Source organism: Lissotriton vulgaris, chromosome 1_1, assembly GCF_964263255.1.
Source record: "Lissotriton vulgaris chromosome 1_1, aLisVul1.2, whole genome shotgun sequence".
Classification (NCBI taxonomy): Eukaryota; Metazoa; Chordata; class Amphibia; order Caudata; family Salamandridae; genus Lissotriton; species Lissotriton vulgaris.
This window is the reverse complement of record NC_141685.1, coordinates 1,436,787,966-1,436,811,264: the sequence shown is the minus strand read 5'-3', so window position 1 is coordinate 1,436,811,264 and position 23,299 is coordinate 1,436,787,966. Positions and strand designations below refer to the sequence as shown.

Below are 23,299 nucleotides of genomic sequence, written 5' to 3'. Positions count from 1 at the left end.
GCAGCCTGCCTGTTATTGAAAATTCCTAAGTTTAAGACAGTGGCAGAGGCATTGCACACATATAATTGGCTTTCTGTAATCAAAAGAATCAGGTTTAAGGCCCTATACCTAGCACCTAAAACTTTGTATGGAGATGGCTCAACCTTCCTGAAAAAAAACTTTCGCTGTACTGCCCAGAAGAATGTTGCGTTAGAAGAACAGTGGTGTTATGTTTCATAGGGTACCCCAATATAATGCTCTAGTAGTCCCCTAACCCATCACCTACATTTGCCGTACCCTTACACTACAAAACAGGATTTTCTTATTGACCTTTTACCTAGTTGAGCGCTGCATAAATGTCATGTGGTTTTCCCCAAAACTAGCCACATTAATTATGCATAAGGACTCACAGAATCACAACAGGATTACAATCTTCTGTATAATAACTATGTGTAAGGGTCATCCCTTCCGTCTTCCTCGACCGACATGACACAGCAAGGTAGAATCCCCCGAGGGGTCCTCTTGGGTATATATACACCATATCTTTGCCGGGGCAGGCAGAGGAGAAAGACATCCATGATGACACACTGATGCGAGGTGCTGAGGTTTATGCACGCAGACACTCCAACACGCAGTGGTCTGACATCCCTCGCGGGTTGTCTATCTCGAGACCAAGACGGGGTCCCACAGTCTCTCACTTCAGGTAATGGGATTGGCTTCAGCATAGGGGGATTATTGGCTTTAAACCCAAGTACATGCTAGGTACACTTAGGTACATTATTACTGTCATATATTTATATGCTTGCATATATTCATTGTTTAAGCACTATGGTAGAAATCTACCACCCATTTACTCTATTGGTGCTTCATGTCCTCTACATCGGTTTCTGTCTTATGGTTGTTTCAGCACACCTATTTTACACTAAAATGACGCTGGTTCAATAAATGCTTATTGAAAACGTCCCCACCGTTTTATTCTGTGTATCTTTGAGACAAAGGGAACACGTGTGACTGAACGAAAAGTATTGCTCTGTTTCTACGATCCCTGAGGGGGTCAAGGTTGTTGTTCGATAGTTGCCAAGAACCATTCTGTCCTTGGTAAGAGGTGTTTACATTGGCACTGTGAGTTAGCTAGGTACACAGGCAAACATACCCTGTGGGGGTGTCTGGAATCAGTCTGGACAGCAATCCCACAGTCTATGTTGTCTAAACGCGCATATCCTATATAGCTTTATAGGAAGTACACAACAGTGGCTGTTGGAAAAATTAGAATGAAGAAATGGGGAGGCAGGAGCTTCATCTTTTCCACAGCTCAACTGTGGAATAATCTTCCTGGACATCTTAGACATCAGTCTAAACCTCTCAGGAGGAACCAGCTTAAAAATGGCTTTTCACTTGCCCATCGTAATCCGCAGTGAGCCCTGAGAACTGTTTCTCTTCAGGATGAGCAGTCAGTCAGAGGTTTGAGGATAATGTATCTTCTAACCCAGGGCTATCCTTCAATTCTCTGCCGGGGACATTAGCGCCAGGACACCACTGGCATTAGTGCGCTCTATAAATCCCTTAATATCAATATCAATAAAAGCTATGAAACCACTAGGGATAATATAGGTAACCCAGTGAGATGTAATGTAAAAATGGTAATGTAGTTTCTTATAAAGCGCACGTATCACCACAAAGGGTATCTCGGCGCTTGCTTTGGGAACCCGTCCTGGGGGATAGCCCAGCTGGGCACCCCAAAGATGAAAGCCAGGCATCCCGCCGCGGGGGCCGTAGTGGAGATTGAGCAAGCTAGTGCCCAGAGTTGCAGAGCGTGAACCCCTGATTCAAGTAGGCACCGAAGCGAGAATTATCAGGTCCGTGGACATTTGGGCTCCAAACCCTGCCGCGTCGGGAATTGAACCCTGGTCCCGGGTCGACCTCTGCTTCTGGGTCTGCCTCCCCTAACCGGTGAGCCACACTTCTCCTGCGTGGTTACAGGAGGCCATCAGAGCTAAAAAGGGTGATGGGTAGAAGAACTTAATGGCAGAAGCAGCTGGTGTAAGGGAGATATTGTGGGGCAGAGCAGGAGGAGGTGCGGAGGAGCGCAGGGTGGTGGCAGCGCTGAGAGGGCTGATATAATAATAAAAAAAACATACCTGTCTGTCTTCTGCTCGCCGCGCTGCTCCCGGGCTTCTCCTATGGGCACAGGCTGAAGCTCCTCTTACCATGAGAGCAGTGTTGGGATTGGGCGGATTGCACTCCATCTGCAATTTGGAGCCTATGTCTTCTGATATTTTCACCCAGCAATACAGCTGGGTTGGAGAAATGTCAGTGCGTATGAGGGTTCGGCCGGCCAAATCGTCATGCACACTGACAGCAGGGCCCAACACTCCTCCTCCCCTGCTGCAGTGCTGCGGCCCCACCCCCAATACTCAGTGGCAGGACAAAAAATAAAATGATCTGCTTTAGGATCATTTTATTTTTTGTTTGCCTCTCTGGTTATTGGGGTGACGCTCTTCTGCCGTAGTGGAGAAACCACCCGCCTAATGTAAGAGCAAATGAAATTAAGAACAGTAAACTTCTCCAACAATATCTGTCGGTAACAAGAGAAGAAATATAAGTCTGACAACTGACTTCCTAATTCAAGAGTAAGGTACCAGTTAAAGCTAGTTCATCCCATGGAGTCTTTAAGACCACAGTGAAGCAAAGAAAGATATATGCAGACATGCAACAATACATTACAGAAAACGAACAGAGAGTACTAGCAAACATCTAACCATGTTCTCACTACTTTGGAAGTATTATCCATACCTCATGCATGCCCATGTTTTCTATAACGCGCCAGACCATCTTACAGATGCATAATCCCATTGTAATGCATACTCTAGTCATCTTATCTGCCTGACCCATTGTGAATCTGGCAAAATCACAAGCTAAGTTTTAGATGCCATTTGAAATCAAAACCTTCATAATTTCTGCCCCATTGTGGTGGTAGTTTGTGAGACCAATTCCAGGAACAGCTTGTTCCCAAGTAGGTAAGGACCTAGTGGTGAACTACCTATCCCAAGACTAGTGTCCATCGCTAGTTGATTTCCAAGCCGACTTCAGAATCTCACTTCCAAGCCAGGAAAATAATGATGATCCCATAAAGTCACCTCCAGACAACTGAGGATCCCTGTGAAACCTGGTATAGCACTTGCTTCCAGCACCATCTGATCTATGTTTAAAGGATCTTTGATTTCTTTCTTTTCTCTTGTCATCAAGGAGGTAATTTATCGTACTAGTTATAGTCAAATGTGATGTTACTATACATGGTCTGTTATCGATCTGTTTTTTTTCACTGTGCTTGGACAGAAAGGGAGGCTGAAACAGTAGTAAGCAGTAGGGCTCAGTAGAAACTAGGTTTGATTCTTCTTCTAACTCCTGCCTGCTCTCTTTTCCTTGTGCAAATGCAAGAATAAAAAATAACTTGCAAAGACACGTATGTCATTGGAAAAAGTATGTGTTGCTTAATTTTGTTTTGCAAGCATATGCCAAAAATATAAAGAAGAAAAAAGAAAGCATACTTCCTCCTAAATGTGACACCCATATGCTTGCAATATGAATTTTAAATAAAAATAAATTAACAGTCGCACATACTTTTAATACACTAGTACAGATGCTTCCTAGAAGACAGGTATACTCATAAAGGGTAGATAAACCCATTCTTAGTTTTAATTATCACCACAGAAAAAAATGAATCTTATTGCACAAAGAAATTATTCTAATGCCTTCAAATTTCTGTAACCTGAAGACATAGTGTAAACGAACAAGAATGAATAAACATGTAATAAATTGATAAAGAAAAGGAAGATAAAGCATTTGTAAAGTGAAGTATTGATCCAAAAGAACTTAGCTCTGAAGTGCACTTCTTTTAGGCAGGTATGTAGTTGTAAAAATGCAAAATGCAGTCCATCAGAGGTCAAGAGAGCCAATGACTGATGTGGACTGACCCTCTGTTCCATGATGTGGCGGGCAAGATGTAAATGACACTTGATCAGACTGGACTAGAGGATAAACCACCCAATGTTTACAGCTTTTATTAATGGTATGTTTTTTGTTTGCATGAGACAGACCAGACACCAGCACTGTCTCTAGGCCTTTCCTAAAAATGGTAAGTGATCTTTGGGGAAACTGATATTATATACAGAACAATTTCCTCCTTTTAAACCTAAACCTGTCTTTGTGCTGTACAATTTCTATCTCTCCCTACCAAAGCAAAACTTCACATGCACATGGTTGAGGTTTTGGGCTCAATTTTGTTGAAAAAGTAATTTCCATGTAATACATTTTGAAAGATCTGTTTATAGTAGCTGTATACGCCTGTTCTAGCCCCATTAGTGACGTTTCTGCCAAATCACTCCTGCCTGGCTAGAATGCACCATGGCTGAAACTACTGCTTGTGAAATAAATTAAACTTTAATATATATACCTGCATAACTTACCATGTACATGCAATTAAAAAGATATATACAAGGACAATGGAATCATGTAACTCTGCAGTTGCCACATATGCTGCATTTACTCATTTGCCACAAAATACATGGTCCGATGAGTAATTTGGACATATCAACAAAAACATTAGCTTCTAGCTCGAACAGCTCAGAAGTTAATAATACAGTGTAAAGCTAACTGGTCACCAATAACCCCTTCGACGCTCATGATGAGTTACGCCTGTCGTACGCTCATGACCAGCTGAGCTCGTTATGAACCGCGGGTTTTTAAAAACTCAGCGCACAGCGGGAAAACGCGTAGTGCGCATGGGGTTAAATTATTGATTGTTGTGTTCATGTGTAAGTCTAGTACGAATGAGGTGAAACCTTTTCCCGACAGCATTAATGCTGAGCTAAGTTGGTAAAATACTCAGATTATACTTCCACGAAATGAGGAGCAATACCCAGCAAAATGTGAATCGTATGCTGCATTTTTATCCAACCCTGCCAGTCGCAGCTGCTACCTGTAAGCAGCAGTGGGGCGGGTGGGGATGAAGGGGCGTGTGGGGGGATTTTGGTTTAAAAAAACAAACACTTACCTCTAGGCTGTTGCCGCCTCTCCTGCGTTCTCTTCCTGGTTTCTTGACACTTCGCTTTGCCAGGGGCTGGAGTGGTGGGCATTTTCTCCACACAGGCTGTAATGCAGCCTGCATGGAGAACAGGGAAAGTGCGCATGACTGTTTTGGGCGGCCCAAAAGGACCGGCCTAACAGTCATTGTGCACTTAGGAGTGCTCTACCACTCCTCCCCTGCAGCCCTGCCCCGCCCCCTCACGCAAGCTGCCTCAGCAGGAGGACACAATAAAATGATAATAACATTACTTCATTATCAGTTTATTTTTTCCTTTCTTTTGCTGCTTGATGGCAATAGGGCGACGCTCCTCCGCCTTAGTGGTGGAGATGCCACTGAACCCTGCCACATAGTCTTGCCCTCCTTTGCCGCATTATTCTAGAGACACTATAGCAAAACCCTGTACAAATATAGAAACAAATTTACGTATGTTTCTCAGTTTTCCAAAAGTAAAAAGACTGCTTCTCTTAGTATAGACTGCATAGTGATGGAATTTCCCATTCTTTAGAGGAGACGTAAAAACTGCCGTATCAGATGTGCTATCTGCTATCTTGCAGTCATTGGTATAGTGTTTAAAGTGTTTTCTTAGAGGTGAGGTGGCTCATTATAAAAAGGCCATTTAATCGTAGATATGTGTCTTTTTTTTCCAAATTATTGCCTTATTGCGCTGGTGCTGTGCTTGTAAATGCATCACTGAAGTACACAAAGTAGGGATATTAAAAATCTGCATAATTTACTTTTAATTTAAGAAATTCGAATGCCACTTAACACTACGCATTTGGCGCTAAAATATATTATTCAAATAACACACAAACCTTGAGCCACAGTAGCTCGTGTTCCTGCAATTCGCACATTGTTCCTGTGCTATAATTTTGATGTGGTCGCGGTGTAATTGCTTTCCTTGGCGTAATGTAATAATTTCAGAAATTTAGCATAACCAGCGTATCGCAAAATTCTTGAAATTATACAAATTATGTCGGAGGCATTTTAATGTTGCCCAGGCCTACAAAAGACCAATGGTCTCTTAACAGTCACAGTTTTTCTGTCACTAATTTTGGATATTGTTGTCTTTCCATTCTTTGCCTACCAATGTTCGGTGCCCCTTCATCTCTGTATTGTGACCATTAAGTGCTAGTGCTGCACAGATGATTTCCCCAGAACATTACTTCTGGTTATGCAAGGAAATGTTAATTTGTCTGGTAAAAATTATACATCTATTAACACTTGTAGGGCGTTATTTTGCCTTTGTGTAACATGCAATGAAAGCTATTGTGAAACATGTATGAATTGTTCAGTGTGTCCTGTTTTCCTCCAGGAATGTGCTTGGCCGGGGTGCTCCGTCGAGCAAGGCGCGTAGCATGCTGTGACAATGAGCATTCTCTACCAGGTATGAAGTGTCCGGCTGTTGTACCGGACCAGGGGAGATATATGCCAGGATTTGGGTTTCTAGGTGTTGGTGAAAGGCTTTCCTTTTTTTATGGCTTTTTTGACATTCATAAGAACTGCGACTGGTGGTTTACCTAAAATAGCACTAAATTGTGGTTTTGTTAATCCAAAATTCAATTTGCTAATACAAAGTAGAAAAAAAACGATATAATCAGCTATTGCTTGATGGTATCATGAAATACATTCAGTAGAAATGTTTTCCAGCTTATAGTCAAAAAAGCCATAAACAATTATTTTTGCTCCGGTGTGGCATTTCCTCTATATATGACAAGCTATTTTAGATGCATGGGATTAACAAACATTCTCGGGTGAAAATTGATACTTTTTCAAAAGGCAAACTTCTTTGTGAATGGAGCTATATATCTTTGAATTTGTCATTTAATTTGAATATTGGGCATAATGCATTGTAACATATTCAGCCTTAATCTGTTGAAACAGTTCAACTTCCATTCCTCTAGCTCCACTGCACTTTACCCGAAGAGAACCTTGTTCTTTTGAGGGAATCATCGGGCATGCCGACCCCTTTTCCCAGATAGGCTTACTAAGATACATTTTTTCTGCACTTAACACTTGATGATTCTTAGAAATAAAAAAAGAAGACAGCAAAACTACAACCTCTAGTCTTTCATCTTTTCTTTAAGAACAATTGAACCCCCCCATTCCATATCACAATTAACTTCTCCTTACTTGCTCCCTTTCAACATTTGCTTCTTTTGTGGTGGTGTTTTTTTAAAATCTTGTTGCCTTTTAATGTTCATAAGTGCCGGCTTCAGACACGTTTGGGTCACCGTCTCACACACAAAGTCCTAGCTACAAGTGTCGATACTGTGCCTGGATACATGTAGCGCGAGGCGCATGCCATGGGTGTACTTTCTATATGGGACTAAGCCAATGAAATAATCATCACCCTATATATAATTATCTCCTGCTTAAGGTGGTAATTGGATTGCAACGTCTAGGCTTTGCACCGTATGTAGAGTAAAGCAAAACCTATTGTGCCAGGTATACCACTTTCCGCGTCATATGGGTAAACATAACTGTCCTATCATGTATCAATTAACAGAGTGTTTTTTAGATTGGTAAATGTATGTTACCTGATTTATGAGCCCAGGCACCTTTCATAGAGCACAACTGTTTTGTCTCAAGGTCCTCTGTCTTTTATCATCCAGTCGCATTCCGCTCACATTCACAATGCATGATCTAGTTGCATTATCTGTTTTTCTTGATTTTCCTTGTCCTTGTCCCAGAAGTGCACAGAGCAGAATGCAGACATCCATCCCATCCTCTAATAGTTGTGTTTGAGGTAGTTGGGAAGCTTGGGACCTTTTCGTTGCTTACGTGCTAAATGCACTAACCTGGAACACCACTTACGTGTGTAGTGATCATACCTGACACACTGTCTGACTGCACCTCTTTACAAATGTTAATCATTTCTAGACATGGTGTTATATAATGCAGTGGGTTCACACCAGGCAGATTCAGGCTTCATGTGGGCTGTTTGCTTTTTTTGTGCTTTATTTATGAAGATGCTTTCTTTCATTCGAGACACTTGCATGATGCAGTGAGGGTGTATACTTAGCAACCGAAAGAGAGGCTCGAGTTACCTGGTATGTGCTTTGCTTATGATGCACTTGAAGGTGTAAGGCACCTGCCATGTGGCAGCTTTTAAACTTCTTTACTACTAACCTCTTGAAGGCATTCCTCTGTAGACTGGAAAAACTGGTTTTGGTGAAAGTGGCTAGGGGACTCTTGTTGGTAGCAGCCTAACAGTGCTGCTCACAGACACAGAAAGGAAAAGGAGGAAATATGAATATTTTGAGCGAATAGGAATATCACATTAGAAAGACACAAGGTTTTTTTAAGTGCCCTAACCCACTAGTGGTGGCATGCTCCATCATAGGGCTGTTACAACATCCCTGCGCAGACCAATGCCTGAGATGGAGCAAAGGGTTATGGTGGAGACAATACCTACATCAATACAGGGATCTACATTGCAGAACAAAAACTATGAAGGTGAAATTAAAACTACCTCTGGGATGTCCTAAATGTTCTTTATCATTGGACTCCGAGGATAGGGTTAAAACATACAGATGTTGATGAAATGGGGGTAATTAGTGCCCCTTCATCCATCCTTCCTGTTCCTATGTCTGAATCTTTTGGCTGTTATGAACCGCCATCAAGGAGTTGGTCGGCCTTCCTCAGGACTAAAATCCCACTTTCTCATCTAGCTCTACCTACTGATTATGGTTAAACAGGGACAAGGCTATATTTGTCCACAATATAATGACCTTACTTGTAACTTTTTAGGTACACACATTACTGGTAATCCAAGTTTCACTAAGCTTTTCTCTGAAACTGGAGTGCAAGCGGGGAGAGTCTCCCTTTGGACACATTTTCATATAGGGAAGGATGCTGCTTTGTAGCACCTCTAGCTGCCCTGTGTAGGGCTGTTTTTCATCCTACTGAGTTTGGAACTTTGTTTCTTCGAGGACACAGCCAATCACACTGTCTGCAGTCTTGAATTAACAAGATCTCGCTACATGTTTTAATAAATAAACATCTCTGCACAATGGTTTCTTTATTTATCTCCAGCAGTGTGAACCAGGCCATTCCATGTCCCATGCAGCCCCCAGTAGTCTAGTAGCCTCTCTTGGTTTTAATTCCTCACTCTGTCATTAAGTGGACCATGAATGGAAAACCCTCAATACCTGGATCACATGAGCTCTAATACAACATATAAATTACACTGGTACTTTGCAGAGTATGTTGAAGGGTAGGTATTCTTTGGAGTTATAGTAAGCAATGTAAATCTTTTAAGTCTGACAAAGTGCTGTGAATCACTGAGTAGATGAGTTGTAAAGCAGCCCTTCTTTTAGCAGTTATACATCTGCTTGAACACCACATCATATCCTCCTCCCCACACACATCTTTCCTAATCCTCCAGAACTCGGTGAGACTTTGTGGGAAATCCTTTGGAATCTACTTTTGGAGGTTGAGACATTTTGAGAAGCATAAATTCGAATGTAAATTTCTGATCTGAAGTTTTTTTCTGTTAGTATTTCTGTATTGTCATCCCTTTAACTATTCTATATGACCTCTGTACTGGGAAACATACATGAGTGAAGCTGACGAAAGGCTCACTTGCTTTGATTGTGGCGTTTTTGCTGGTCCTTGGTGCTTCTTAGGGGTGGCTACACTAGAGACCTCCCCCTGAAAAAGACCTTGCAGTCAACCGGTATCATACTGGTAATTCACAGTTTTATGTTTTGTCACATATGGTAACCATGTTTATCAGATAACTGATGAGTAAACTGCACATCCTTGTGTAGCAATAGGTGTGTCTATTGCTGATCCAAATGGGCCAAGTTTCCTCCATGTTTCACACAGTGACACAGTAGTGCTAACGGTCAACACAAGATACTCCTGTGGTACTACTGTACACATTCATCTCTCTGAACTACCAGACGCCCCTACTGTGAGTGCATATAAAGCTGCATATGTTTAATGGAAAGCCATTTATTGCTGGGAGTAATTGAAGGAACAAAAATGAAAAAAAAAAGAAATGTCATTTGCCAGTCTACTATAAGGTCAGTTGAGTGTTGAATGGTATAATTTTCATCCCTACTGATTACAAAACATGAGTAGACTCCATTTACTGGCAGTGAGCACATTTAAAACTGCAGGAATGTGTTGTACCTTAAAACTAGCATTATGTATATGGGAAAATGTGCATACTGGGTAAATATGTTTTAGGACCTAATGTCCAGTTTCCATGCAATTGGCAGACAATAACGGAGCACAAGCTTATGCCACGTGTGGGTGAATAATCTGTTTATGGTTGCACCTAATATGGAATGAGGAGGGGGATTTGTGGTAGTGCAGTGGCACCCTGCACTTGAGATGTGCATCAAGAGGGTACTTTTGTGATCGTTCAGTGATGCAGCGACAGATAACAAGAGATAGAAGGAATGTTTGGGTTGATCTCAGAAATGACGAATGCTTGGCAGGGTCGGATTGGGATTGAAAATCGGCCCGGGCACACACAAAAAAAATCGGCCCTCTTTTGCATAATGCCTTTCCTCAAATCACTGCTTCAGCGTAAGTGCACTGAAAAGAAGGAGGGGGGTCTTAAAAAAATGCACACATTAGTTTACACTAGTGAAACACACCTGAAAACAAGTGAGGCCACTTCTACTGAGGTCCCCTGCTCCGCTCAGTATGTGCATACATTAAGGGGCCGGCCAGCGAGACAAAGGGAGTGATACCTCTGCCTGTTGCTGAACCGGGTGGCGGGTGACCGGCGGTGTTGGTGGCAGGGGTGGTAATGAGCGCCCATCTGCCTGCAAAAAGGCCACTCAGCCACCCACTGGGCCGCTGGCTGTATTCCGAAAATAGAGACACTGCCCAAATCGGCCCCAGACTGCTCAAAAAAGCAGCCCACATCTGGAACACAGACACCAGCCCCTTGGGCATTGCCCGAGTGCCCGCGTTACCAATCCGAGGCTGATGCTTGGGCTGTATTCCCGATCATTGTTTTTTGTCACTTTACTGCTGTAGACAGAGACCTGCCACATAGATATCAATCTTGGTCCAGATGCTGTACTAACAGATCAGCCCAAGCCCAAAGAACAGGCCCCCTCTACAGTGGGGGAACGCAAGCAACCCCAGACACGTTTCAGCCTATTTAGGTCTCACCAGTGAGCTATAGTTTGAGTCCTGTGGCACAGTGAGCAAGGGACCCATGTCTGGGCATACACGTTCCACTTAATGCATCTACTTATTTTCATAAGGCAGGCCTCTGTCTAGACTGGCATAATAGGCGAAAAACAATATGTTTTAATGCTACCCAAAATTACCGACTTTTAGACTATTTTCACACATTCTGCACAGCATCTTTTGTATGTTTGATCTTTCAGTGAGCCTTTATCGTGAGGTAGACATCACTCACTCATCCACCCACTCCCAAATAATTAATCTCAAACTATTATGTAGAAGCCTGGGTGATCCTTTCACCATTTTTCACCCACTGGATGTACTCAATTTCGATGCAATTATTTAATTAGGCATAACAAATTATTTCAACCCCCTTGTGAAACCATTCGCTTGGTTTGTCATACTCTGTTGTGATTCCCGTAATGAAATATGCAATATGTCAGTTTACTATTCTAAACTAACTACATGTAAAGAGGAGCATCTTGCCCCAGTTGAGTTTTTTTTCCTATAGCAACAGTTCTCTGGATTTTTTTACTTGGAGGCCAGAGCTTAGAAAAAAGCCAAACAACGGGTTCTAGCATGTGAGGATCGATTGAGTAAAAACACCCGGACTAGTTAGTGTTCTGTATGAGTGAGGCAAGTTGTCAACCTTTGCATTGAGCCTGCTGATTGTAAATGTGATCCTAATTGCAATTTTTCTTCTTGTTAGTACTTCAAATAGTCTTGATAAAGCTCTTGGTCTAGTACGTTGACAGTATTCTGACCACGTTTATTTATGCACTCTGCATAGTCGTACAATCTCCTACTTCAACCCGATACCACATTTTAGTTTTAACTGTGCATTTAATGTAACTCATGCAAAGGATTAAGATGGACTTGTGACTGGTGAATTAATAGTAACCACTTAGGTACAGAGAGAGTGGACATGGCACCCTTACTAACCAAGGAAACCAAGCTATACAAGGGAAATGTACACAGAAAACACTTGGTTAGTAATATATTTGTGGTGGCATTACTGCATCAGATGAAGGTTCAGACAGAGCTTAGACTCAGTAATAAACACATTTTCTAAATACAACTGATTTAAATCCTTCAGAGTGCCAGGGTGTATCACTGTGTCAGCCGTTTGCATGGACTTGATTTAGAGACTGTTTGTAGACTTTCTCGGTGGCAATCACTGGGAGTGGGTCAGTTACTTCTATTACTAAAGGTGTTGGGATATGTCTCCACTGCAGGAATTGGGCAGCATGTTTTAGAAATGCAAGTTATTATGCTTTAATTATAATAAATTGTTTTAATTTCTCTTTCTAGCACAACCTGTTGGTGATTACAAAAACATTTCGTATTTCTCATTACCCGGGAAGTATCTAATGAGAATTTGTGGATTTTGTTTGCATTACCTAAAGTGCTTAGATATTTCTGTACTGTAATCATGGATCATTGTGTTTTTTAGAAACTTTCATTCACAATTTGTGATGCATTTTTCAAGAATAACCAATTTGATATTGTTTGGTATCATCTTGTCCTTTAATTGGTTGGTCAATTATGAATACATGTGAAAACTGAAGTTAACACTGATAATGTGAATACATCTTTAATTCCGAATGTTTGCCTTTCCAAGGACTATAAGCAAGCAGACCTGATCTCCTAATGTGGACGAAGGTCCAAGAGAACAAGAGGTGTTCCCGTTTGCATCCCCCCTATCTATACATCAAAAGACAACTAGCTAATCACCTGTCTCAAAAGGAACTAACTCTTAGGGAAATTCCCTTTTATTGTAAGCACTTTTTGATCCATAATGCATCTCCCAAAATGTATAGGACCAAGGGATCCACAAAAAATTGACAGACATGGCCCCACAACCCCCCCACGGTTACAGGCTGCATCATTGACCGCACCTCATTAAGCAGAGAAAAGTTTAGTGGTGTATGAGCTCCCTGTTATTACGAGGAGCTCTTTCAGGCAGTGGGTGTATGTGGACCCAAGAGCTAGTGAATCTAAAAATCCCTATGTCCTAAACCAAGGACTTCCCTTTATTATGGGAGGACCTTAAGGGATGATTAACAATGCAATAGTTCTCGCATTTGTGAAGGTTAAAGCTATTGGTGTTGTCAATTATATTGGTTTTTTTCATAATGCTTTAAACCGAGGGTCTAATTAATTTACAAACGTTAGCCAGGACCACAAATTATTCCAGGCGTATGCCTCACCTTTTGTTTGTGGCTTTAATGCACGCTTAGGCTTATGTGACATACGAATAAAAAATAAAAGCCGAGGACCAGTATAGAAAAGGTTTGAACTCTCTCCTTACATGTAGGTGCCTCCAACCAGGGGTCCAGTTGAAAGGAAAAGGATAGTCCTCTGAAGTTGAGGCGTCACTTCCCTGATGGCATCGGAGCAGTGATGTATTCAAAGCTAGAGTACAGTCCAGGTGGCAGAAGTCAGTGTTATGTAACAAACACTGTTCATTTGCACAGGCGACTCGCTAGAGCCACATTCAAGGCATCTGCCCTGGAACCTAGAATAAATCCGGCACCACACTCAGCATCTCCAAAAGGTTAAAAAAAATGTAAGTAACGTTGTGTGAAGTGTGTGCAGAACGCTCATTGGCCTCTGTGCATTCCCAAAATAATAAAAACAATTTTTTTTAAAAGTGTCCCTTGGAAAAGCACTACACGGTGTTCCTCACTAAGCACTGCACAGTGTCCCTCACTAAAGCACTGCACACTGTTGCACGGTGTGCCTCTGTGAAGCACCACACAGTGTCCCTCACTGAAGTTGTTCTCACTGTCCCTACATCCCTCATTAAAGCACTGCATGATGTCCCTAACTAAATCACTGCACGAACTGTCTCACTAAAGCACTGCACCGGGTGGCTCTCACCAAAGTACAAGCACCTCACTTTCCCCCCTCACTAAAGCACTGCACCGTGCCCCTCACTGAAGCTCTGCACAGCATCTCTCACTGAAGCACTGCACAGCGTCCCTCACTACAGGACTGCACGTTGTCCTCAATAACATGACATATTGAAAGCTACAGAACAGTCCAGGTGGCTGAGGTCAGTTTTATGCACCAAAGATTGTTCAGTTGCATGGGTGACTCGTTCAAAGTACCTGCACTGGAACCTAGAATAAATCCAGCACTGTGCTGAGCATCTCCAAAAATGTTTAACAAAATAAATAAAAGTAACATCACACAAATCATGTAAAAGTTTAAATAAAGAACAATAACATCCAGCCAAGTATTTGCAGGACGTGCGGTGGCTGCTGAGCATCCCCAAAATGTTTAAATGAAAATAGAAAAGTACGATCGCGCGAAGCATATGCAGAACGCGTGGCGATTGTGAAGTGGAAGCCGTGGTAAATGATTTGTCTGGGAACCTTTCAACCTGCGCAAAGTCAAGATACCATGTATGAGCAGAGGCAGACTAACAAAAAGAAAAAAAGTGCTCTCCAAGTATTATACATTAACATGAAGAGTAAGAGCATATGTAACAGGGACAGTCCTCATGGGAGGTTACAAAAGTAGAAAAAGAGGGACTACTAAGAATATTAACCAAATAATAGCAGACATTTATGAAGGACAGTAAAAGGAGCCAATTAAAAAAAGGGGCGATACTTAAAACCCATATTCTAGATACAGCATAACTCAAAGAGGAGCGCATGTGCTGCCTAGGTGAGACCTTAAAATGTTGCCATGCATGGGACTACCTATTATTCCTGCACCTAAATAGGTGAACATGTTTCAGTCTGCAAAAGGTTCTAGGCTTTTTCAGGAACCATATCCTTATTTTCCCAAATCCTATACAGCAGTCATGTTCATTCATTCATCAACAGTCCCACCATACCTATTAGTACAGTCCTGTTGTGCAATGTTTGCTAGATTTGCCGAGTTTGTAGGTCATATAAGGTGTGAAAAACATGCAACATATCTATTCATAAATGATGAAACACACAGCTGGAGATATAAAAGGAACGAAAATGATATAGAACACTGATAAAGACAAACAATATAGAAAGTAATCTGTTTCTGATCCTAATAACTGTTTGTAGAAATCATGTCACATGTGAAAGGTGTGCACTGCAAACCACTGTAGTTCCCTGAGAGTGAGAAAAACCATGCATTTGTTCATTCACACATCATCATAGAGTCTTACCCTAACTCAAAGTAGCGAGGGCCCCATGGAGTATTTTGCGGGGGAAACTCATATAGGCACATTCTATGGATCAAATAATGTACATAAAACGCCATGATAAGTAAACTGAATAATAGTTCAAACAGAAAAGGAAATACCTCCAATCCACATGAGTCCCCTGCTTTTACTTTGTCAAAGGTGTTTTCCTTCTAAAATAGCTAAGCATTTTCAACAAACCTTCAGAATGTTAATAGTGCTGTTAGGGTTGAACGCTTACAAGTGTTTCGCGGTGGCTCTTCTATTTATTCTAATGCAAAATTTGTGTGAGGTTATCCTCACATACTCAAGCCTGCACAGGCAAGTAATCTTGTAAATTACATTGTTACTACTATTATTTCTTGGCAATTGACATGAAACCCCGCCTCCATTTCAAATATTAATTTTAAATCTAGTAATGCAAAACCTACATTGCTCCCATAGGAGACTGGTACTTTATAGGGCTCTTACAGCATATTCAATACAAATGCAAAAACATCCTCTTTTGATACTTCTTCTCAATCAACTATAATTTTTTTTTATTATGAATCTCACTCGCAGGGATTTTCGATCGCGATGGGCACTCAGACAACTTTTTTTATCAGCCCTGCCCGCCCGTGAGATCCAATCAAAGCACTTTTCCCCCCATTAGCCATAGATATAGCATTAGTGAATTCATCACAACATGAACACAAATCATGTGTGCCAATAAATCTTTTTCAAAACATCAATGTTATCCAGTTATATTTTTTTTGTGTACCAATCACTGGTCTTTAATTAAAGACAGAAAAACAAATAAAACTCATATGCATTCAAATGCTATTATTACATATCATGTTATCCACGTAAACCCTTAATTGTCAAGTACATACATAACAACACCTATAAATTTCACGTATTCAAAAAAATGAATTCAAGATAGTAAACACAAGATGTGGAGTGTATCCCAATTTTTTCTCCATGTATGCATAAACACTCGATATCCCATTTGTAGGGTGAGGGAGATACATTACCAATATTGTTTCTACCTTAAATATTTCGGTTCCATTCCTTATTAGTTCTTGAGAAAAACGTTAATAAAATTTTCCCACAACGGCGAAGTACCTCCCTACTCCTCGCATTAAATGCCACCATCGCGTTTCAACCTCCATATGGACAGGACAATACTTTTAATTAGGTTATAATCAGGGCGTGTATTGATCTGGACACTAAATCAAAAAAAATATTATTTGGTGTAGTCTAATCTATAATCTAAAGGCTTTTTTGATTGCTCACATTTTTTTACATTTATTTTGTTACATACCCATTTACATTGAGTAGGATTTTTAGTGCCCCCCAAATAATCTGATAAAAGAGGAAAACAGGAGAGGGTGTGGGGACCGAGGTTGGTTAAGTGTATTTAATTAAACAGACCATTAAACATCAGCACCTACTAAGATTGTTTTAGTGTGTTCTCCTAGAACCGGTATGGTATTGCTTTGAAACCTAAATGAATAGAGCTGTATCTCTTGGTAGTAATGGTTTATACGTTAGGCTCTTTGTCGAACTGTGAATTTGGGAAACACTCGCAGTGTGCGGCTGCTCAGTATTACATTTAGTTATTTGTGCGTGAACACATGTTCATGGGGACGCCCATGGTCATCATGGCACTGATCCGGTGTGATGGCATTCGTGAAGCTACCATGCTGGCCGATTTGATCATTTTGAGATGGAAGCCATTTACAGGCTATACACACAAGAAGAAAAAAATAAAATACACTCCACACTTTGTGTTTACTAACTTGGACACATTTTTTCAATACGTTAAATTTATACTTGTGAAATATAGATAGGTGTTGTTATGTATTTACTTGACAATTGAGGGTTCATGTGTAACACACATGATTATGTAAGCACAAATGTATTAGTGTTGTGGTTAGGTATGTGTAAGAAAACGGGCACTTTTTTACCTCATTTGGACTACTTTCTTCTGGTTTTCGACGCTGAAAGAGCACTGGACCTGCTAACCAGGCCCCAGTGAAAGTGCTCGCTCCCTAGACATGATGAATGTGAATTGGTAACCCCAATTGGCAAGGACTTTAACCCCCTTATAAGTCCTAAGTGACCCAAGTAAGCAGGTGACAGCAGTCCTGCCATTGCAAGCATGCGTAAGCAGTGCACACTGCTCAAACTTGACTTTGCCCTCACCATGAGTGGCAAGGTCAAAGCACTATTTGTATTATATGTCAGCCACTCTAATGTAGGCTTCCTGAGCCCAGGAGGAAGGCTGCATTGTATTAGAGATGTGGACATACAAGTGCAAGTTTATATTTCACTATGTTAGCCCCTTTCCATTAACCGCTACTATAAGTGGTCAGGGGCCACAGGCTAACATGGGCTGGCATGTGATCCCCAAAGTTGCCAGTTCCAATATGTCATGTTTGGTATCAAACAACTTGCCTCCTCAATACTGACATAATTATCTTTTCAGGGTTGATGTGGCATGCACCTAGGTGGCTAAATTAGAGGTTGCCCACCTAATTGCTTCAACCTTTCCTGTCAGCTACTACCGCCAAGAGAAGAACCTAACCCCCTCCAGGAGGTGTGAATGCTCCCAGGTGTCAGAAACAATGGCCTAGATGGGAAGAAGGTGACATCTCTCTTTCTGACAAGATGGCTAGTGAAGTAGCATATTGAGGCGGAGAGTCAAACCTTTCTCCGCCTTTGATAATCATCCAGGCTACCTTCCAGATGAGGACACAGCTGTCTCCCTGCCCCAGCCACATTTGCACCCAGGCAGGTGGGACAATTATGTGGTCAGGAGGTGTACACTCCCAGGAGGCTTCCACTTCCCTAGGGTGTGCCACCTGGTCTGTACAGCCAAGGAAGGTTTCTGCTATGTTGTGGTAGAACTGATTGTTCTGGGTAGAAAAGGTGACACCCACCCACAAATGTGGTCAACACAGGAATGGATTAGCCACTGGGGGTAGTAGCCCACTGGCTACCTACATCCTCACCTCTAGGGCCCCTAAATCTAGGATTAAAGGGGCATCCATGGCACCAGAACCTCAGGTCTGATTCAAATTGCAACAGAGAACAAAGAAGAGATGAGTCTGTTACTACAGGACTTACACAAAACAAAGGTATGATACTCTGCACCTATGGCAACCATCCTAATACTGCACAACTGCGACTCGTCCTGGATCAAAGACTGGTTCCCCCAGAAAGAGGGACCCCTTTGAGAGCCAAATGCAACTCCAGGTTCCTTTGGACTAGTGGTACTAGGACCCTGAGTTCTGCAGGCAAAAGCAACATACTGGAACCAAAGAATCAGTGGACTTAGGGCCCTTAGTGGGATCACCCAAAAAGTAGATGGCCCAGTATTTTTCCTTCTTAAATATTTAGATGAAACACACTTTGGTTTTAGAGCAGAACACAGCACGGAATGAGCGTTAATTAAATCTATAGATGAAATTAGAGCAACTTTGGCGTTGGGGGGAGCGGCTGCCTTTTTTTCTGCTTGATTTATCAACAGCATTTGATACTGTCGACCATGATCTCCTGCTAAGTCGTCTAATTTCCATTGGCGTTTCAGACAAAACACTTGCACTGTTTTCATCCTTTTTGTCAGGCAGACTACAGTCTGTAGCCCTGGGAAGCTACAAGTCTCCACCTTTCGTCCTCCCCTGTGGAGTTCCTCAGGGAGCATCCTTAAGCTCTTCATTATTTAACATTTATGTATCAGAACTGCCTGCACTCATAAGATCTTTTGGTCTAGCGCTGACATCCTATGCAGATGATACACAAATTGCACCACCTATGCAAAATTTCAAGGACTGTATGTTGGTAGTCAGTTCTTTGATGATTTCCCATTGTCTAGGATTAAACTCAGACAAAACAGAGGTAATTACCTTTGGTAACTTTCTGCATAACTGGTCCCAGAGTTGGTGGCCGGACGAACTGGGATCAGAACCTATTCCAGTCACCAAGGCTAAGAACCTTGAGTGATTATTGATGAGAAACTGAATTTTAGACCACAGGTAAATGCTGTTGTTTCATCAAGCTTTTTCTTGCTGAAAACCATTAAAATAATACTACTGTTCATCCCCACAGACAGCAGGAAAACATTGATCTCTTCTCTGATCATGGGAAAACTCGACTATTGTAATTGTCTCTATGTTGGCCTATCTGAAAAACAACTCAATAAGTTAATAGTTAAAAATGGATTACTTTCTATGTTCCTTGACTTTATCATTGCTCTTTATCATTTTCGTTCCTTTTATGTCTTCAGTTATATGTTTCATTATTCCTGATTTGATATGTTGTACGTTTTACACACCTTACAAGACCTAAAAACTCTGCAACTACAGCAAACATTGTCCAGCAGTACTTGACAAAAAGATATAGTGTGCCTGCTGATGAATAAATGAACATGTTTTAAGTATTGGAGTTAGGAAAATAAGGATCTGGGTCCAGAGGATAGCCTAGGACCTGTTGCAGTGCCATTATATAGGCTGAAACATGACAACTTATTTAGATGCAGGGATAATAGGTAGTCTCCTGCATTGCTACATTTTAATCATCCATTAGGTCCACCTTCTTAAAGGGAAGTCCTTGGTGTAGGGCATAGGGATTTGTAGATTCGCTAAATCCTAGTTCCACTTATACCTACTGCCTGAAAGTGCTCCTTGTAATAACGGGGATCCCTTGAATGAGGTGCGGCCAATGATTAGCATGACACCCAGGGGATGCCTATGGCCATGCCTTTCAATCGTTTGTGAAACCATTGGTCCTACCAATATCGGGAGACTCAATATGGATCAAAACGTGCAACTAAATAAAAGGGCCATTTCCTAAGAGTGTGTTCCTTTTCATACTGTCCATATTTGCTTTGTAATATTATAAATGTGCCCCCAATTTCCAAAAATTCATTGTAAGGTAGCCCCATGTTCCTGTACAAGAAGTTTTCCAGTCTCTGGTGGAAAAACAGTTCTATTTTGTGACTCTCTACAAATAATTTGTGTTATTTTGCAAGCCAATCCAGCTCTTAATTCCTATATCTGGAAATAGCCAGCTTTTGCTGGGACGGGTACGCATGACAACTTTTTTGATATTATGGTTATAGCTTGGAAATTGCTTTTTTTGCTATAGAATAAATAACCATGAAAATACTGATGTAATGTTGCAATCTCCAGGCTTGTAAAAACTAATTTTAGCTTTTTCCCACACGAAATTACCTTTAAAAGGCCAGTTGGCTTTCTTTGAATTATTATTCCTGGTTGAAATGTTAGTGAAGCTCAGGCTGTGTGTTTCAAGTACCGTTCAAGATTTGTACTTGAATCTCAGAAACATATGGACCGCTCAAGTTATCAGTCTTTTTACAAGCAGACCAACTTGGAAAATGATTAATGAACCATTAGTGACTTTAGTAAGGGAACAATATTTCATCATTGAACTTGAACCAAGTTGGTGAGTTGGATTGTGAGTTGTCAAAAATAAAAAAAATTCTTATTATCTTAGAAAATGTGTGCTTCTTCTACCATAATATTGCATGCTGGGTGACACCACTCAGGATAGATTGTCCCATTCTAACCTTCCTTATATAGTCAGTAGGCTTCCTAGTCTGTCCTCCAAACAAAAGTGAATGAATATGTCAGTTAATTTATCGAATGAAAGAACATAAGAATAATAATGTGGTGGATTGCTTATAACATTAGTGACAATCCATGGTTTCTTACGGGTAAGGCATAGATAGTCACAAAATTATCTACATCAAGAGAGAGAAGCTGGCATGTCAAATCAGGAAATAGGGGCTATCCAGGAGTTGTAAGGAGTTAAATTAGGTTTGATAATTATGCAGGTTCATAAGCCTGAGGAGGTGAGCTTTGAGTGTAGATTAAAATACAAGCAGTAATGCCTTTACAGAGTTTCTGTGGAAGACAGTCCAGTAGAGGGGTGCAAGTAGCTTAAATGGCTGAACATAAATAGGGCATAGAGTGATTTACATATGGAGATTGTGACTTGCTGAGCGCAGTGATCAAGAGGACATTTAATCAAACTGGATGCAATTGGTTTATGTCTAGAAATCTATTTCAATTCCATTTTTACAGAAGGTATGCACCAGTCATTGGTGCATAAAGCCAATGGTGAACTAGGGAAGAGTGACATCATTTTCTTTAATTGGTTAAGAAACATTAGATCTGTGGTAATAATGCTAGCGTTCAAGTGGGACAGGCTCCAGTGTAGGTAGGGGGTTAGGAGTATATTGTTGGTTTGTAGTTGTTATGAAAAGAACATAGAACCACTGTACCTATATAGCTAAGGAAAACACAGAGCTATAGAATGAATGAGAATGATATTCTCTTTAATGTAGACATGTATTCTTATTCCATTTGGTATTTTTCAACACAATTCATGCTCAGTAGAAAAAGTAATAGAGTTCTTTATGGGAGCGAGATATAGTAAATCATGTTGTGAAGAAGGCTTTCAATTTCGAATTTGAAAAAAGATGCAATCCTAATGTTTAAATCATGTATTCCATATAGGATTATTGTTTGTGCAAAGTAGTAACCAAATACTTTGTTATAAGATTTTAAATTCGAATTTTCCACTTGATTGTATTTGGTCTGTACATTGTAATTGCTAAGTTGAATGTATTTAAATGACTACTTTGATGAAAGTTTAATCAAGAAAATGTACAAGAAAGTAAGAAAAGAAAATGACGGAACATAATATATCTCCCTGAAAAGTAACTCATTCTATGGTAAAATGCTGAGATACCTAACCATGATGAATGCTAGAATTAGGAAGTGTTCATTAATGAAACCATTATGCTGTAACTAAAGGTTTTACGTTTATTTAGATAACAACAACAAATAAGTGAAGTAAAATAGTTTGATAAGACTTTTATGTTCTTTCTTTACAATCTTCCCCATCACAATATTAAAATTCCCCCAAAGCTGCTTTAAGTAATATCATCAACGTTTGGTAGAATAATTGTACTTACCAGTTAATATATTACTAAAGGTTTTTACTATACATTTATTTAAGAATGATTTGACAGGTCCATTTCATTTCAGCATTCTACTTCTATACTATGCATTTTTCGGTTTTCTGTAGTGTATTCTTGTTGTATTCCTCACCATTTACATAGAGATTTTGATAAGGTCCACACTAGTTTTCAAAAGTGCTTAGTTGTTATTGTTGCGCTAGTACACACATTTTCATCTTTCTTTTTCTACATCTACAGCTTTTAAATCTGTTCCTGTGTCTGAGATAGTCTCTGTGGAGGAAGCAGCAATTGACAGTGGCAAATGGCAACAAATGTTCAAGCCTTGTGGTTTTACAGGTATTTGCATCTGAAACTCGTATTGCATTCTTATACTGCCTACAGAAAGTCTTGGAAATTTTCACATATCATACTGAATTCATTTTATCTTGAGCATACAGAAAAGCTGCAAAGCTAAAGCAACTGTAAAGAGGTGAGTCTAATATGCCTAGTGTAAGTTAGCATGGTGACAGCCTAGGATGAAGAAAAGTGTGCGATGGGCCTTATTACAAAGAAAGGTAATTGAACCCCAAACCAAGTTTGGCTATGAAAAGACTGCAGTAACTTGTAGTTCACCCCCCCCCCCCAATCATTAATATGTAGTTTGTAAACTCCAATTTCATGCACCCTTTGTTACAAAACACAAATCAAATAAACGGGAAAACCAGTGCAGGAATCTGCCCCATGAAGATCCATGGATGTATTTAGACAGATACTATGAGGAGCATTACTATTGGATCAGAAAAGACCTGTAAGTTAAACATAAATCTTTATTTATGCAATGTGCAAGCTGTTGCAAAACTAAGGATTTAAGAAATAAATCTTCCCTGTAGTGACCACTACTGTTTTTTTAACTCTCTAAAAAATTTCTGCCATCTGT

The 23,299-nt window shown here is 40.6% G+C and overlaps 1 protein-coding gene across 3 annotated transcripts in view; it reads left to right on the top strand.

The window, feature by feature from the left end:
- Positions 1–23,299, top strand: part of CERK (ceramide kinase) — a 214,402-nt gene that overhangs the window by 48,430 nt on the left and 142,673 nt on the right. Inside the window, exons 2-4 of one of the 3 annotated variants that reach the window (XM_086967293.1) lie at positions 6,378–6,449; positions 12,533–12,577; positions 22,618–22,719. In XM_086967293.1, the coding sequence (XP_086823419.1) occupies positions 6,378–6,449; positions 12,533–12,577; positions 22,618–22,719 (219 nt within the window). The remainder of the gene's footprint in view (positions 1–6,377; positions 6,450–12,532; positions 12,578–22,617; positions 22,720–23,299) is intronic. The other 2 variants (XM_086967289.1, XM_086967292.1) reach the window with 2 other exon arrangements.